Below are 19644 nucleotides of genomic sequence, written 5' to 3'. Positions count from 1 at the left end.
AAACAGAGGCAATGATAAGAACAAACAAAAATCTTTGACAAACGTAGTGTATGCTATGACGTCATGTGCAGATTGCTTTGGCCAAATTTCTGAGGCTTTTGAAATGCAACATGAACGTAAACAGAGCCAGGGAGCAGCAGGCCAGGATGCCCATGTGTAATGCTCACCTTTGAGGAGACCTCATTTGTGACATGAACAGTCTTTCCTGGCCTTGGAATAAAAGCTTATCTTTGTTCTCTCAGTTTAATCAATTATTTTTCAAGTCAACACGGTGATAGAGAATACTATGGGGACTGCTGTCATCATACACAAAAATATTACTCAAGGATTCATTTAAAACATTCTGGAAAGTTACTCTCAAAAACTCCAGCACGCCTTCCAAATCTGCAAATAGTGTGCAGCTTAAACATTAATGTGTTATGATCATCTTGTTTCTTTTTGAATTCCTCTCTGTTAGCAAATATGACTGATGGTTTAACCTGAACAGCATAGCTTGCTCTTGACCTCTCCAGAAGTGAACAAAGGCTATGTGGAACTCCCATATGAACTACCACAGTTGCATGCTAATCCATGCAGAAGGTTATACATTTTGAATTGGAAGCAGCGCATGTCATCCTATGGTGAAGTGATCTGAACACAATACAGACACCCCTAGTGTAATACTGAGAGAACACTTGCTGTTGGAGGCACTACCTTTTCAATGAGGCGTTAAACTGAGGCCCTGTCTGATCCACCCCCACCCTGCAAACACCCAGTTGGATATAAACGATCCCGCAACCACTATTTCATAGAAGAGCAGGGGTGTTCGACCCAGTGCTCTGGTCAATATTTACTCATAGCCACCATCACTAAAAACAGATAACCTGATCATTATTTCATTACTGTTTGTGGGAGCTTGCTGTATACAAATTGGCTGTAGCATCTTCTACATTACAAGAGAGACTACACGTAAAAAGTACTTAATTGGCTGTAAAGCATTTGGGATATCCAGAGGTCAAGAAAGGCACTATATAAATGCAAGTCTTCCTTTTTCCTTTCTATGTAGAATAGAAGTATGGATCTCAATTCGATGCTAGTCCTTTGGCGTTTGTACAAGTGGCAGGAGAGGTACACACAGCACACAAGGTCAGTCCTGGTGTAAGATGCCAGCTAAATTATAGGTGGCCACTCCGAAATCCTCCACACCCACTCCTTCCAAACATCACTTAGGAGCATGGTGCTCTTACACATGGTGCACTTTAGACTGTACACACAAATTCATTAAAAAAAGGCTCTGCACCATCAGTATTCGAGAATCTACATTTCTGTTTAATACTTCAAAACAAAAACTTAGAATTAGAAGAACAAGTTAAAAATTGAACAGAAGGACATTAAAAAATACCCAGCATTCTAAATTCTGTCTTCTCACTGCAGAAAGGGCAGAAATGGCAGGGGTCTCATCAGGAGTCTTGTCAGGGAAAGCAATACTTTGATGCATCTAAAATGCTTTGGACAATGGCTGTCATGCTGCACTAAGTTCTTGCTCTCTCAAGGCCCAGCTTTGGCTCTTTCACTTACACTGCTGGGTACTACACAATATACCGATGTCACAATGCCTCAACAAATTGGGCTTTTCTGGCCAGCTGGCATTACAACAAAGAGTTCGGCTCCACAGAAGCATACGCATGCTGAAAGACAGCAACTACTAAGCGCTTGTGATGCAGTGGTGAACTGTATCAGAAAGGCAATTCAAAAGATCAATGCAAACCCACTGCCATGAAATATTTGCCTAGCATTTTAACATATTTGCATAATACAACATACGAAGTGGAAAGAAAATAAACTTTCATTAGAGGAACTCATTCTATCGCTTGTACTATTTATTTGGTCACAACTTTAATGGTTGAAGTTTGGCTTGGAGAGTTGAATCAATATAAATTAGCATCTAAATCAAGGGCAGTGAACGCATCCCCAAATAAAAATGAGAAATACCAGTTGGGACTCAATGTTGAAAACAGAGCATAGTTGAGGGGTCAAGCCAGCTGGATTATGTAACGTTCCCTGTTCATTATATTCATATTTCAAGCTTGAAACTTTGCTATTAAAGAAATACTAAAACTTATCTTGGCAGGCACATACAAGTTTATCCAGATAAAGCTGTAAAGAAATAAGTAAGGGACTGGGGGGAAAAATATGATCAAAATTGCCATTCTGAGCAGTGATCTCTGTTGGAACTGCATGTCTGGATGCCTTGCCAAAGGAGGATTCGACTCAGTGTGATGCCCCATGTGGTTAAACACTGTCTCAGCTCACACATGAAGAATATCACTTGGATGAGGTACTGGAGAGACAACAGTCAGATGTGGAATCTGTACTCCAGCAACAAGTCAATGCTTTTAAGATTGGAGGAGAGAAAGGCCAAAAAATAGTAGAGAAAGTCATGTTTTTATTTTTTGTCCTAAAAAAGACAGACTTCTCTTTATATAACACCTTTCATGACCTCGAAGTCCTAAAGCGCTTTACAGTCAATGAAGCACTTTTGAAGTGTTGCTGAAAAAAGAGACATGTCAAAGCTTTTCATCTTGCACTCTTCAGGACACTTGCAACAATACCAATGTTGGGGGAAAGCAACAATTTATACTGCATGTGAAGAGAGTGCTGATTGGTTGGCAAGTTAACTGTCAGTTACCATCACTGGTGCATTCTCCATGGCAATACCTCTACCAGAGTCCACTTGCCAACCAATCAGCATTCTCTTCACATATAGTATAAGTTGTTGTTTTCCCCTTGTTATTCTTATGAGTGTCCTGATGAGTGCAAGACAAAAAGCTTCGACATGTCTCTTTTTCCAGCAATACTCTAGTTGTGTTGTACCAAATGCCTAGTTTTGAAGTATAGTCACTGTTGTAATGTAGGAAACAAGACAGATACTTGTGCCCAGCAAGTTCCCACAAACTGCAATGTGATAAACGATGATGGATTGAGGTACAGGCATTAGCCAGAATTACCGTGCATACAATAATGAAAAGACAGAATGAGGGGAGAAAGTGAAGTTGGTATTTTTGTTTTAAAGGCACTCTTGAGAAAGCAGTAAGCTATGAGTTCCCAAATCCTACCTCCTCTTTTTGATGAGCGTGATGATTTGGATGACGTAGACCACTGTTTAGTTAGTGCTCTTTCCGTTAGCGAGCCATTGTAGTCCTTCAGATTGGCAGTGTCAGGTTCTGGATCAAGGCCGGTGATGGAAATATTTGTGCCTAGATCGTTCTCATTGGAGGGTTGACTTGGGCCAGCTTGTTCAGCTTCACCATTGTTTAGGTTGAACTGAGCCATGAACTGGGCCATTTTTTGGGCCAGCATGAGCTGTGTTTCTCGCTCGAGTCGCCGAATATCTTCCATGGTCAGGCCATACCACTCATCCTGCCAGCACCACGCCTGTCGGTGAGCTCTCAGCATGACTTTCCTCAAACCTGCAATACACAGAGACAATTTTAAACCAATCAGATGCATGAATCTAAATGAGTTTGAACATATTTTAGACATGACTCCAAAATAAAAGTAAGATTGGGTTAAACAAACACAAGATGGTGTACACAGTCTTACACACACAGATAATTTCTTGCTTTTTTTTAAATTTAATTTTTCATGGAATGTGGACATTACTGTCAAGGCCAGCATTTGTTTCCCAACACTAATTGCCTTTGAGCTAAGTAACTTGCTGGGCTATTCAGAGGGCAGTTAAGAGTCAGCCACGTTGCTGTGGGTCTGGAGTCACATGTAGGCCAGGCCAGATGAGGACAGCAGATTTTCTTCCCTAAAGGACATTGGTGAACCAGGTGGGTTTTTATGACAATCGATGCAAGTTTCATGGTCACCATTACCGAGACCAACTTTATAATTCCAGATTTATTAATTGAATTTAAATTCCACCAGCTGCCATGGTGGGATTTGAACCCGTGTCCCCAGAGCATTAGCCTGCATTACTAGTCCAGTGACATTAACACTACGCTGTCTCCCCAACAATGTTCGTCGAGCAAGTGTTTAAACCCATGCCACTTAATAACTGCACTCTTTTGGCAGACAAGTGGAGGGGATAGAGAGAGAGAAGTAGGATCCCTTTGGAGTTGAGGTGGTTCCAAGATCACAAAAGATAACTGATCCTCTAAGTCATTGCTCCATGGCTGAGGGTCATCTGGCAATTGAGCCAGACTGGCCTGCAGTACATCAGGGCAGCATTGACACTTCAACAGCTTGTCTGGGTCATTCTCGATACCTGGAGAGTAGACCAATCACTGGGCAGGGAATTGTTTGACGTGGCTCCATAGAAACTCTCAGCTCATGGCTGGCTAATCTTGGCCGGACATAAGCAGATGCCTACCGGTGAAACTGTCAGGTTATAACATGCCAAGGGACCCCAGCATTTACCACTTGCCACCCTGTTTCTGGGATGCCTCCTCTTGCCCTCTACTCCTTATGTCTGCTTCTCAAAAATTAGATGTAGCAATGCAACAGCAATTCAAATTAAATGTACTATCTTCCTTTCTCCAATGAAATCACTTACACTTTTCAAATGGAAGGGTAGCAATTGCTTTAAATAAAATTTCATCTCAGAAATCAATTGCAATTTTAAATAAAGCACACACATCTGCAAACTAACTCAAATTTTCCTTTTCTTTAATCCTCTTTATGTGTGAACTACATGGAATGATAGAATTTAGAGTATTGGGGCAGCCATTCAAGGCAGTGTTGACTTCTCCACATTTCACTGTGTGGAATTCCATGGTGTGCAAACTCCATAGGGTACAGGAGAAAGACACAAAACCGTATTGTGTAAAGTATAAAGCCCCACGTCTGGTAAACAGAAACCCTACATGCATGAGTTTCTCTGTAACTTGGCTTCCATGATGATTCTCCACTTGGCCACCAAAAGAGAAACTTCACACTGCATTATTGTATCATTATGTAATAGATAATGACACAATTTTATTCATTAATAGAAAATAATTCAGTAAATTATATGGTCAGAAGGGGCCAATTATCAAGTTTCATGAACAAAATTATTTTTATTTATTCCCTGGTTCACAAGCCTTTTACCTTATTGATAGCAATGGGCTGGATATTGTAATTATCATCTGGGCAGGATTTATGACACCAGTGCATTTATAATCATCATCCTATCCAAGTTTCAAAATAACTCACTAAACTTAATAACATGTGGGGGCTAAGATGTAGCAGAAGTGGACAAACTAGTGTCATGCATGTTCGGTTTTCAGAGCACGCACACTTTCCTTTTCTTTATTCAAGTTTAATCATTATTAATAGTTACTGTGAGGCCAATTCAACCAGCTATGCTGTCAGTTCTTTTAGCTTACAGTTTAAGCAGCTGCTATAAATAATAACAGGTGGCCGGAAGATGAATTACACAGATATGTATTGTCTCCAATTACTTTTGTACCTCCACGTGGGTAACAACCTGACTGTAGGCACCTTATAAAACTCTGTGATGAATAACGATAAAATGGCATGACAATCCTTTTATTGGTCATGCATTGTGGATGTCCCGAGAATGTGAAAAACATGATAATGGATACAAGTCTTCATCCTTTCTTTTCTTTTGATTACACAAGAGTTTGGTCAGTTCCAATCTGTTCCTACCAGGTCTACACCCAAGCACAAAAGTAGCCCTCATTTAACAATAACTGACTATTATTTAGAGAGGTCTAATGACAGATAGTATTAGAAATGGAGAAAACCATTTTAGTGCAGCGCAAGCTGCTCTAAGATTGGGGCTGAAGTATATTACTGGGGCAGAGCAGAGAGAGGTTATCTTAACTCTGTTCCAAAGAAGACTCAAAATAGACTCAAAATGTTAACTATGTTTCTCTCTCCACAGATGCTACCAGACCTGCTGATTTTTCCAGCATTTTCTGTTTTTATTTCAGATCTCCAGCATCTGCAGTATTTGGCTTTTAGTTTAATTCTAGTTGTATTAAATTCCACGCAATGAATGCTGACATTGGATTCCTGAAATGTAGAATGTTTTACTCTCCAACACTGAATATCCTTTGATTGACACATAATAAATATGAATAGAGCGCATTTATGATCTGATTGAAATCACTGGGCCATTGTCCCTTCACAGTCTCCTCCTGTTCCTTCACAGGGTTCTGACTGATTCACAGCCAGAGCTTCCTCCAAAAATTCATGAAGACTTAATTCTCACCAGGGAAAAACTTAAGCAAATTCTAATGAAAAGGAAACAAAAAAATCTGCAATTGATGGAAATCTGGAACAGAAATAAAACATACTTGGATGCACACAAGTCAGGAAGCATTGGTGTAGAGATCAGATAGGTTAACGTTTTAGCTTACAATAAACTGGATTCCAAAAAAGGGCAGTGGCCTGAGAAGTTAGCCTGTTTGTTTACTCTACAGTTGATGACTGACCTGCTGTAGATTTCCAATACCTTCTGTTTTTGTTAAACCTGCTCTGCTGGCTACCCGTAATAAAATGTATAAATCTATACTTAAATATTTTATTTGATGCACTAACCTAGTCTGCCCATGTAATTTTGCTTAAACAACTGTAGTTACAGTCATGCCCCCAGGGTGACAAGGTTGTTGATGTCAAGAAAGCTTCAAATGACAAAACATCATTTTCTTTCAAGATAACAGATAACATATTTAATGCTTGATCCAACACAAACAAAAGATCACAAAGTAAATTACCATACACAAAAATTTAAGGTATTACTATTGTTTCTACTTGGGAATAAGTTTAATTTTGCTGCATTATTTATTTATTATCAGCTTTATTGCTTTTTGTGCAACCCAGGGTTCAGTTCATTAAACAGATTTTTAGATTCCACTGCAAACTATTAAATTTTGAACCCAGCAAATATCACCAAGCAACAAGTGGACCATTCAAATTATTGCAAAAGTAGATTTCACAACAAGTATGTCCACTGTGGTGTAATGTTAGGACACTATGGACTGAATTTTGTTTCCATGGCGGGGATTGAAAGTGGCAGGTAGCTCCGCTTCAGTGGACAGTGACACCTAGGGCCACTTAATGATTGGCTGAATGAATCAAACAGCATGTTCCTTCAGTTATTTGCAATAGGTAGAGTACGGACTGTACTCAAACAGCCCACACTTACAAAAGCCAAAACAAAACATCTACTGTTAGATGTGATTCTGTAATTGGGCAGCACCTGTTAAATAATCCTGAGTGTGCAAACATTACAGTAACAACTAATTTAAGATAATCAGTCGATCTTATAACATGGTTAATTTACGATTGCTAGATGAGACATACATTCATGTGCAAGGCCCTGTTTCTGCAAACAAAGGAAGATGTTCAAGGCTTGCACCTTTTTAGAATTATCCAGGAGCTTGGGAGGCCTACAGTTCCCCATTGCTTTCTCCATGGCAACACCTCAACCAGAGTGGACCTGCCAACCAAACAGCACTCTTTCTTCCTGCGGTATAAATTGTAGTGATCGTTTGAAATTTGGCACTCTTGCATTTGTCCTGATGAGTGGAAGATGAAAAGCTTCAGCAAGATGTCTCTGTTTTCAGCAATTTCTCTTTTTGGTAATTACTGGAAATGCTACCACACTACCGTTAAGAACATTTTCTGCATCAATTTAAGCAAACTATTCCTGCTCAACACATCCACACTTGCATTTTAATATTTTTTAAAGTACATGTCACCAGTTCTAATCATAAATAACAACCCTGCATCAATATCTTTCAACACTCATGAAATCTGCTTACTTTCTTGTATATTGAATATCAAATCAAATAGAAGGAATCATTAACTTTATTGATGTACATCAAAGTCTGTCAAAATATATGCCAAAAATCAGACTGCTGCGTTGATGGTGATGATGAGTGTGTCATCAGGACAGTGGCTGTTCTCAGCAGCTGACACTGGGTGACAGAAGGTGAAAAACTAGTTCTCTTTTCCCAGTTACTGGACATCTTTCATCTTTTGATTTGAATTAAAAAAATTAAACTTAATAGACAACCGTCTATCAAATAACTATAAAACAAAATTGGGGTAGAAGTGGAAACTAGTCTGTAACAGATTAGAAAAAACACAAGTTGCTCAGAATATGGAGTAAGCATTGCTGGACACCACAGTCGCAGCAAACATGCTTTGGTGTCCAATCAGCGATGGTGCAAGCAGCCATTAACACTATAAAACTATATGTAATATACAGCTCTGCCACTAAATGATATACCCATGAATAGCGCATTAAGGAAAAATGTCATTCAAAGTGTTAAAATGCAAAGTTTAACCTCGATGTCTTCCTGGTCATTGGTCTATGTTGATGTGATAACTTCTTCAGAGGTGGCGTTTTCTGATTATCAACCAAGTTGGTAACCAGTGTAAATAATTTTCCTTTTGTCACCCTTCATAGCAAGACTTGAAAACACCACAGACACGGAATTAACTTTATTTTACAAGTTTAATGATAGTGTTTCATGCAAAACACATCACTATCTTTTCTTGAAAAATGTGTAAGTTGCAACTGGCAAACTTACCTACATCATGGATGAATCGCTCTATTTTGGACTGCATTCCCCAGTATCGAAACTCTACTTTGCAGAGTTTGTATGCACACATAATTGGCATTTTTCCAGGTTTATTCCTGCAGTCCTCTATCCAGTCATCAGACAGGGGTCCCCTTCCTGTCTTGAAAGACTTGTACAGTTTAGGGTCCTCTTCTGTTTTGTATTCATTAGGAGGAATGGGATCTTTGACAATATCAATCGGATCTGAGACACAGAAGCACAAAGTGTGTATATCAGGTGTCATGTTTATTTCAAATGCAGCAGAAAAGGCAGTCATATTTAAAAAATTGCAGCAGACCTTAAACCTGAAAAGGAAAATTAATCCCAACCAACACATGCTGATTGTCATGTGCAATGAAATTGAACTAAAGATTCAATTCAAATCCCAGAGATAAAATGAATTTTCATAGTCCCAAAAGAAATAGACAACATCGAATCAAAATCAATAAAAAAGGCCACAGCTTATAGAATATAAAATGCAATATAGGCAGTAAATGGATCATTTCTCCCTTGTCCTTGGTCCATCTGCAGTCTGCAGATAATCAATTTCAGTTCTCAGCTAATACAGTTCTGAGTTGAACACCAATGCACCCATTCAACCTCCCCACCACCCTTTTTCCCTCTCTGGTGAAAGCACTTAGCCTCTACTTGAAGCACCCTTCTCAGATTCAGGTTAGAATCAGAAATGTTGGAGCACAGAGGACAATCATGGCTTCAAACCACACTACAGAAAGTGCCAACTGTCCCAATTTGTTTGTCAACTGGATGGTTTTGGCCAACAGTTTAACAACTTGAGTACAACAACCATCTTTTTTTTATAATGCATTTCAAATGCTACACACTTGTCTAATTGAACAAAGCTTTCAAACCAAGTATCTCTTAAGATTTAATCAGATGTAAAATGGGATTGTCCTGAGCAAGATGTACATTGTAAATCTGAAAGGACTTAATCAGTAAATGTCATATGTTACACAGGATCAAAAACCATACCATCATGCCATTAGTGACAAACACATTGAATTTTTGATAAGTTTATAATATTCATGAATGGTTAAATGATATGTAATACAAATCACAGAATAAGTGAATGTTATCTCAGTGAATCACTAAAATACAAAATAATCTTAAAACTAAGCTGTAATTACTGCAAAGCTGAAGACAGATGATCTTTGTTGAATTTTGCTGGTATATTCAAACAGGTACAATATGGAACACATGCACAGACTTCTAATTATGTATAAGCAAAAATTTGCCCTGGCTTATGTACCCACACACAAAGCTGTGAACGTGGATACTTGGATTGATATGTGGATACTTGGATGTGGATACTGTGAATGTGGATACTTGGATTGCTGAACTGTAATGTGCTGGGTATTTTACACTAAACTAAAACTCCCTAAACCTCAAACAAGTCACTTTAGGTTTGTGGGGTTCATGGATGAAACACATTTTGTGTAAATGAAGCCAACATTTAGTTTTGCTTTAAAAGTATGCCAAACTACAACACATTGAGAATGGTGCCTGGTGTTTGCCTTTGCCCTGCTGAATACTGACCCCACATGCTTGACACAGCTAAAAACTGGAAGTAGTACTTTAAGCAGACAGTACTGTTGATAAAACATTTGTTTTTGCTCAGATGGAATATCTAAGTGGGAATGAAGTAGTAAAAATGGTGAAAGTTGCCTGTAACTCAGAATATGAGAATGTGCTGGGTTTTTTTTTAGTGACCCCTTAATAACATTTTGTTCCAGTGCAATTTTACTTATAATGTGAAGTAATGTTAAGCCTTCCAAATGAAAGTTCCCCCTCCATGGTTTGAGCACAAAAGTCTAGGCCGACATTCCAATGCAGTAGTTGAGAGAGCTCTGCACTGTTGGAGGTGCTGTCCTTCAGATGAAACATTAAACAGAGGCCCCATCTGCCTGCTCAGGTGGGTAAGAGACCCCATGGCACTATTTCAAAGAAGAGCAGGGGAGTTTAGCTCTGCTGTCCTGCACAATATTTATCCTTTCATCAACATCACAAGAAACAGGTTATACGATCAACATTACGATGCTGTTTGTGGGAGTTTGCTGTGTGAAAATTGGCTGCTGCACTTCCTACATTAACACAGTAGCTGCACTTCAAAAAGTAACTCATTGGCTGTAAGCGCTTTGAAACATCCAGTAGTCATGAAAAGCACTATGTAAATGCAAGTATTTCTTTTTCCCCCTTTTCACAATATACAATTTTTATATACCTCCAAAGGGATGCAAAGTGGAATGTTACTGTAGTAACATCTTTAGTTCAATAAAACTTTTATTCTTCCCTCAACAACACACAGCCTCCTTCTGGTTTGGCACTCGGAGCTATAAATGCCTTCCTAAGCACAGTGACTCACTGACAAGATGCACACACAGCAGGGAATGACATGTTGGTAACATTTCCTCTCTTCCTCATTCAAACTGCAGTGTGCTACCACAGCCTGGCACCTAACTCAGCTACTTGGCCTAAGACTAGCAAATTTTGACCAGTGTATCTGAGCAGTAGATTCAGGCCTGTAACTATCAAACCAGGATCCAGCTATCCAGCATTGTACCTCTCAATATGAAGATCTTCATATCTATATTGCATGAAATCATTTAGCTAAAATACAATGACAGTATGAACTTTACTTGGCATCTTCTTTAATTAGATTTACTTCCATAACCAAAAGTTTATCAATAAAACTATATTTAAAAAAGACAAATACTATACCAAGCATCCTCTGTCTTTTTTCAGCAGTTGAGAGGTTAAATACATTGGCATGATCTCCTGAATCAGGTTTATAATACGTTTCAATATCAATGAAAAACTTCTCCACAAAGGGACAGGTATATCTGCAATAAAAAAGTGCAAAGATGCACAATCATTTCTGCAAACAGACTGTTTCATCTTTCAATCATTGACAAACAGCTTAAATACCATTCCTGTAAAAGCAGGGTTTCCACTGGAGAAGCAAGCCACCGGTCTTGACAGCTTTAAACAGGTATATTACTCTATTTCCAGCATGTTTATTAGGCTACAGTTAGAGTATGGTTTGCAATTTTGAGTACTCCATTATCGAAAGGACCTTAACGTTCTAGAGCTGCTAGAAAGAAATAACTAAGGTGGTGCCAAGGATTTGAAATTATATTGATGAGGGTAGACTTGAGATACTGGAACTACTTGCACAGGAGCAGAGAAGGTTAAAAATAGATTTGTAAAGAGATTTTGGAGAAGAAAAGGAAAGACTATTTCCTCTGGTTGGAATGTCAGTGACAAGGGATCACAAATTTAAAATTATCAGAGAGGTAAGAGGAATTTCACAGCAGCTTGCAGGGGCATGGAATACTTTGCCACAAGGAGAGGTGAGGCAGAGATCATTGAAACTTTTAGGGGAACAGAGGATAAATATTTGAAGTGGCAGGTTGATATAGGGCATTGGGGAGAGGGCAGTGCAGTGAGATAAATTTTTGGATTGCTCTAGCAAAGAGTTGGCATCAACACAATGGGCCAAATGGCCACCTGTTCTTTTGCTTCCAAACCTAGGTTGTTCGACGGAAAGTGCTCTCAACTGGAAAAATTAAGGCTTTGAATCTTTATTAGAAATAAGTCATTTTATATAAAAGATGCAATTTTTGCTAATAATGCACACAGTCTACAAGTTATAAATCCAGCCTCTACCTTCATTTCAGAACAATCTCAGGTGATAAACAAAGATAACATTCAGCAAAATTCAACCTTGCCAGGGAGACAGATAGGACAGAATAATATTGTAGTAAGTGCAAATAATTTTATTTGGATAAATGTTTTTCTTGAATAAGGTTATGACTGCAGGCACCAAATTATTTTTGTCGATGAGGATAGAGGTTTATGAGAAATTTAGTTGGTATAGAGTACTGTCAGATTCATTTTAAATTAGTAGTAATGGATGGTTGCAGTATAATGATCAATGTTATCAAGAATAATGATGATTAAACATCAATAATAAAATTATGTTGTTTCACTATTACCCTCAGTATTGCTTATAATTCGCATCTTCAATTAGAACCTCTGTATTACCACCCATTACAATCCTAACATCCTGGGAGTTACCACTGACCAGAAACTGAACTGCGGTATAAATACTGTGGCTACAAGAGCAGGTCAGAGGCTGGGAATGCTGTGGAGAGTAACTCACCTTTTAACTCCCCAAAGCCTGTCCACCATCGACAAGGCACGTCAGGAATGTGATGGGGTGCTCTCCACTTGCCTGGATGAAGCTCAACACCATTCAGGACAAAGCAGCCTGCTTGATTGGCACCCCACCCAGCACCTTAAACACCCACTCTCGACACACAGTGCCAGCAGTCTGTACCATCCACAAGATGCACTTCAGGAACTCACCAAGGCTCCTTCAACGGCACCTTCCAAACCCACGACCTCTACCACCTAGAATGGCAAGGGCAGCAGATGCATGGGATGGGAAGTTCCCCTGAGTCAAACACCATGCTGACTTGGAACTATATCACTGTTCCTTCACTGTCGCTGGGTCAAATTCCTAGAACTCCCTCCCTAAAAGCACTGTGGGTGTACCTACACCACATGGACTGCAGTGGTTCAAGAAGCAGCTCACCGCCACCTTCTCAAGGGCAACTAAGGATGGGCATTAAATGCTGGTCTAGCCAGTGACACCCATATCCCCTGAACAAATAAAAAAATAGCTATACAGTTCTCCATATCTGGATAATTAATCAATTAGAGTAACATGGCCAAGCGGTGAGCTTTTCAGCATCATGCTGAGAACTTGTATACTTCCTCATGCAAAAGTGCAGCTAACAGTGCGTGTTATTTGCTGGCAAGAAATCAGCAACATTTTCAATAAGCCAGTTGTTTCAACCCAAGAAAGACTAAGCTTTTCACAGCGATCCATTCCCAAAAGATACTTTAAAATATTATATGCTTTTTCTAAACTTTACATTAACATTTCTATTCATGGCAGACTTTACAAAAAGCATTGTTCTTATGCTCACTTTTCAGTGCTCGGCCTGCTACAATGTTCCAGTGAAGCCCAATGCAAGCCAGAGGAACAACACCTCATCTTCTGATCAGGCATTTACAGCCCTCTGGATTCAACATTGAGTTCAAAAACTCCTGGCCATGAGCTCGATTCTCCATTTTGAATCTCCTCCCCCACCCCCAACCAAGTGTCAGTCTTCACCTTGTTTTCATTTTTTGCTTTCAGACAGTGCTGATCTTTATTCTGCTATTAACACATTCTGCTATTTTGCTTTCAGACAGTGCTGATCTTTATTCTGCTATTAACACATTCTGCTATTTTGCTTTCAGACAGTGCTGATCTTTATTCTGCTATTAACACATTCTGCTATTTTGCTTTCAGACAGTGCTGATCTTTATTCTGCTATTAACACATTCTGCTATTTTGCTTTCAGACAGTGCTGATCTTTATTCAGCTATTAACACCTGCTCTGGACCCCGCTCTGTTTCTTTAATACTATAATTACCATTCCCTTTGCCTTGTGTTCCATGACATCATTGTCATTTAATTTCCCCAGCCCGCTGACCTGTCCCCAACTTTCTCTTTTGCTCCACCTGTTCCCCCCGGACCACTTTTTCAACAGCATAAAACCATCACACACTACCTCTCTTCAGTTCAGAAGAGGAGTCATTTTGGACTTGAAACGTTAACTCAGTTTCTCACTCCACAGATGCTGCTAGACCTGCTGAGTTCATTTTTCTGACAATTTCTATTTTTATTTCAATCTCCAGCATCTGCAATATTTTGCTTTTGTTTACAAAAAGCATGACTGAAAGGTTTATTTGCCATTTTTTTTCAAAAGTGCTATTGCAAAGAAGTTATAATGAACCTTTATAAAACACTGCTCTGGCCTCAACTGGAATATTATGTCCAATTCTGGACACCACATTTCAGGAAGGATGTGAAGGCTTTAGAAAGAATGCAGAAAGGATTTACGAGAATGGTCCAGAGCAGGTTTAATAGCCGAATAAAGGTCAGCGTTGACAAGAATGACAGACTTCAGTTACGTGGATAGATTGGAGAAGCTGGGGTTATTGTCTTTAGAAAAAAAATTAAGAGCAGATTTCATAGAGGTATTCAAAATCACAGAATTGTCATGGTATAGAAAGAGGTCATTCAGTCCATCATGTCTGCACCAAATCTCTGAGCATTTTAACTTAGTACCAATCTCCTGCCTTTTACCTGTAACCCTGCACATTGTTTCTATTTAGATAATCATCCAATGCCCTCTTGAATGCCTTAATTGAACCTACCTCCACCACACTTCCAGGCAGTGCATTCCAAACCCTAACTACTCGCTGTGTGAAAAAGCTTTTTCTCACCTTGCATTTGCTTCTTTTGCAAGACACCTTAAAACTGTGCCCTCTGGTTCTCGTTCCATTTACAAGAGGGAACAGTTTCTCTCTATCTGTTCTGTCCAGGCCCCTCATTATTTTGAAAACTTCTATCAAGTCTCCTCTCAGCCTTCTCCTCTCCAAGGAAAACAGTCCCAACTTCTCCAAACTTTCCTATAACTGAAGTGTCTCATCCCTGAAACCATTCCTGTAAACCTCTTCTGCACTCTCTCCAATGCATTCACATCCTTCCTAAAGTGTGGCGCCCAGAACTGTACACAATACTCCAGCTGAGGTGTAACCAGTGTCTTATACAAGTTCATCATAACCTCCCTGCTCTTTTACTCTATGCCCCATTAGTGAAGCCTAAAATACTGTATGCTTTAGAAACATCTCTCTCTACCTGTCCTGCCACCTTTAATGACTTACGTACATTTACACCCATGTCTCTCTGCCCCTGCACACACTTTAGAGCAATTGGAGAGAAACTGTTCCCTTTGGTGAAAGGGCCAATTTAATAGGTAAATGGCGAAAGAACCAATGGCGACGTAGGGAAAAATTTTTTTATGCAGCGAGCGGTTAGGATCAGGAATATATGACCTGAACATATGGTGGAGGCAGGTTCAATCATGGCCTTGAGAAGAGATAATGTTTGGAGAGCCACGAGGAAGAGGCTGGGGATTGGGACTAGCTGCATTTTTCTGGCATGGACATGATGGGCCAAATAGACACTAGGAATCTATGAGAAGAGTGTTGTCGGCACTAGGTGGCAGGCTTGGAGGCGGGGTTTGGAAAAATAGTTTTGGGGGGGTGGGGTGGGGGCTTCCTGATGCATTCCCAGCACCAAAATTGTTTCCCGGGGAGAGTGGTATGTTAATTGGCTGCCCACTGAACAGAGGCAGGTTGCCAATTTACATAATTAAAGCCCCAATTAGGAGCAATTGATTAGACCTGCCAGAGTTTGCCACTGGCAGAAAGGCACCCCCGTCACCTCAATGGAAGTGGCCTCCCTGCAGCAAGCTTGGGGGGGGCCATCGGAGCCAGTGCTCCATTGATGGAGCAGCAGCAGGAAAGGCCGCCCCCAGTTCCCCAACAATCTCCCTTGGGGGCTTTCCCTACCTTCACCCCTTTTAAAAATGTAATTAGTTTTCCGTTCCAAGGCATTCTCCTATCCACCTCAGCAGCACCCGCCTCTCTGTCAGGCTGCCGAGGCTCTAGAGCTATCGGCCGTGTAAGTGGGCCAGCAACGTCGGGAGCCAGCCCGCCATCCTTAACAGATGAGCCCAGAACAAGGGGCCACCTCCAGGAAAATAGCTCCCCCAGACTGGCTTTCGGTAAGTGGGGCTCAGCACCCCTATTTTGTTCCAATGTCGGGATCCTGAAGCTCACTAGAAAATAGGTTAATACCTGGGATAGAGGGGTTGTCCTATGAGGAAAGGTTGAGCAGGTTGGGCCCATATTCACTGGAGTTTAGAAGAATGAGAGGTGATTTTATTGGAACTTAAGATTCTGAGGAGACTTGACAGTCTAGATACTCATAGGATGTTTCCTCTTGTTGGGGAATCTAGAATTGGGGACACATTTCAAAATAAGAGTTCTCCCATTTAAGAAGATGAGGAGAAATTTCTTCTCTGAGGGTCGTTAGTTTTGGAATTCTCTTCCATAGAGAGCAGCGGAGGCTGGGTCACTGAACATATTCAACTCTGAGTTAGAAAGGTATTCAACCAACAACAAAATCAAAGGTTATGAGGGGCAGGCAGGGAAATGGAGTTAAGGCAACAATCAGATCAGCCATGATCTTATTGAATGGAGGGGCAGGTTCTTATTTCTTATGTTCTTATACTGCCTTATGATTGTATGCTTTGCAGGTGCAAGAGTTCAAACATTTTTATTTGAAGACTGTGCCCCTCCCATAACCAACTGCAACCCATCCCCACTGCACTATTACACCCTAAATCCCATTCAATCTCCACTAATATATTTTGAAACCATCAACACTGCATTAATCCATCCTAAAACCCACCCCCAACTCCATTAATATACCCTAAAACACATGACCACTCCATTAAAACACCCAAAAGTCCATCCCAGCCCGCAGATACACCCTAAAGCCCAGCCCACTAATAAGCCCAAAAACCCATGCCTACCACACTAGTACACTTTAAAAGCACATCCCCAGCCCACACTAATACACCCTAAATCCCATCACCACCATACTTATACATCCTAACATCCACCCCCACTGCACTAGTACACGTAAAACCCATATCCACCCCATGAATGTCAGCCTAAAATCAATCCCTATCCCACTAGTACACCCTAAAATCTATCCCCACTGCACTAATATATCCTAAAATCCATCCTACAGTAATAATACACCCCAAAAACCCAACTCTCAAGTAAAAGCACAAAGTATTAGATTTATTATTTTTCAATTAAACACCAAGTTTACATTAGAGCGAGCTTGCCCAACTAGTGGCCCTTGAAGCCGTTCTATGTGGGCCCCAGAGCCAGTTTTCAAAATAATGTCAAACAGGTAAGTTAGAGTGGAACATTCTACAAAGCGCTGCTCCTTCAATCATAGGCCATTGCTCTCCTGCATTTGCAGCCTATCAGCTGGGAGAGAAACAGTCTCTGATTGGAGGAACAGCAAACATCAGCAGCAGTGAGTTTGCTGGAAAGAAGTTTACTTTCAGGGGAGGCAGTGGAGTAACATGAGGGCCGGGGCCAGGGCGGGTGGCTGGCTGAGAGGCCCGGAGTAACACGCTGCAGAACCCAAGAAGGAAGTGGGTGGGGAAGCGGCTGACTGGTATGTGTGGGAGATTGGGAGCGTGTATGTGTGTTTTGGGGGGGAACTGAGAGAGTGCATGTGTGAGTGAGAGAAAGATTGTGTGTGTGTGTGTGTGTGGGGTAGGGGGGTGGGAGGGAGTGAGAAAGCGAGTGTGTGCATGTGTGGCAGTGAGAGGGTAAGTGTCTGTGATAGAGAGTGTGAGTGTGTCTCTCTTACTCCCAAGTCTGAGGTTTCTCTCACACGTTAACACACACACCCCAACACACAGTGGGTGAGGTTGTGTGAGTAAGCAGCCTGAGTTTGGGTGTGAGCTTGGCACACATACTCTGACCCTCTCATACTCTGGTTATTTTTATTAATTACTCTTTTCTTAACTGAACAATTTATTGCTATGACGTTATTTTTGCTCAGCAATTGTTTCTTTATTCAATACTTTTTTGAAATTCAGTTTCAAGTTGTGCCAAACCTTACCTTTCCAAAATTTGTTCATCGGCACCTTGAGTGAGAAAAAAATGGAAACGTGGTTACTGCCATTCCCCCCACCCCAAAGCGAAAAGGTTGGTGGATAAGCTGGTTTTACAGGATCAATTTAGCATGTTCACTCTCCCAGTGGGAAGCTGAGAGAAAGCACTGCCTCAGAGCTTAGCAAAAATGGAAAGCAGCTGTTTGCCAAGATGAATGCTGGAACATTCCTCCATATACACAAGCAAAGAACTACATCTGATGTTCTTTACAGATCTTTGAACCGCTGCAGGTAATGCTGGCATTAGTGAAAAATTTCAGTATTGAAAGAGCAGAAATTCACTCTCATCACTCCCAAACATTTCAATCTCTTAGCTGTAGGGGGACAGTTCAGTCATTGTGTATTCAGGCATGCACAGAAATTCCTCCTAAACAGTACAGTTCAAGTGTCAGAAGGCAATAGCCAAGTCATGTAAGCAGCATCCTTGCTATTTTGGACAGGTAGCTGCAGGATAATTGCAGTTCGGGTAGCACTAGGCAGAGGCTGAAGATTTTTCTGAAACAGTATTTGATCTTTATACAGTGGGCTGATCTTCTTACTGTCGATATCTGCTCCCAGGGCCAAAATGCAACATAAATAAAAGACAAGGCAGATAAAAGATTACCAGACATATCTTAGGGCTGACATTGACAAATGAACAGCCACTCTGTTTTAATTGCGCATCAAAATCCATCATTTTATAATCATCAATTTCACCTACTGCCAAGCAACAAAAATGTCCCTGGGGCATCACACTGGTGCACTTATTTCCAAGTTACTTCTGATCTTTCCATTTCTGACACTTGTAATGTGCACAGATGGTGCACGGTCCAGGAAGTTTATGAAGGGATTTCAGACAAGTTTCTGTCTTGTAACATTTACAAAGGGACATCCTTTCCTCAGTACTAACCGGTTCTCCATTGTTAATGGTAGCAAGGCTTGTGTGGAAGTAATAATAGCAAGGGGTGACTGTAGCACAGTAAGAACGCTATAAATACTGTGGCCATATAAATACTGTGGCTACAAGAGCAGTTAAGAGGCTAGGAATCCAGTGACAAGTAACTCACCTCCTGACTCCCCAAAGTCTGTCCACCATCTACAAGGCACAAGTCAGGAGTGTGATGGAATACTCTCCACTTGCCTGGATGAGTGCAGCTCTCAAAACAAGAAGCTTGACACTGTCCAGGACAAAGCAGCCCGCTTGATTGGCACCACATCCACAAATATTCTCTCTCTCCACCACTGACACGCAGTAGCAGCAGTGTGTACCATCTACAAGATGCACTGCAGGAATTCACCAAGGCTCTTTAGACAGCACCTTCCAAACCCACAACCACTGCCATCTAGAAGGACAAGCGCAGCAGATAGATGGAAACATCATCACCTGGAAGTTCCCCTCCAAGTCACTCACCATCCTG

The 19644-nt window shown here is 40.7% G+C and overlaps 1 protein-coding gene across 7 annotated transcripts in view; it reads right to left on the bottom strand.

Moving 5' to 3' along the window:
• LOC121285630 (membrane-associated phosphatidylinositol transfer protein 2) overlaps positions 1–19644 on the bottom strand; it is a 405846-nt gene that overhangs the window by 91106 nt on the left and 295096 nt on the right. For 4 of the 7 annotated variants that reach the window (XM_041202263.1, XM_041202269.1, XM_041202265.1 and 1 more), the window contains 3 exons: positions 11298–11419; positions 8532–8765; positions 3096–3449 (listed from right to left, as the gene is read on the bottom strand). In XM_041202263.1, the coding sequence (XP_041058197.1) occupies positions 3096–3449; positions 8532–8765; positions 11298–11419 (710 nt within the window). Of the gene's footprint in view, positions 1–3095; positions 3450–7351; positions 7410–8531; positions 8766–11297; positions 11420–19644 lie in introns of those variants that run through there. The other 3 variants (XM_041202266.1, XM_041202267.1, XM_041202268.1) reach the window with 3 other exon arrangements.

Source organism: Carcharodon carcharias, chromosome 13 (assembly GCF_017639515.1).
Source record: "Carcharodon carcharias isolate sCarCar2 chromosome 13, sCarCar2.pri, whole genome shotgun sequence".
Lineage (NCBI taxonomy): Eukaryota > Metazoa > Chordata > Chondrichthyes > Lamniformes > Lamnidae > Carcharodon > Carcharodon carcharias.
Note: the sequence above shows the minus strand (reverse complement) of the source record. Positions and strands in the feature narration are given on the sequence as shown.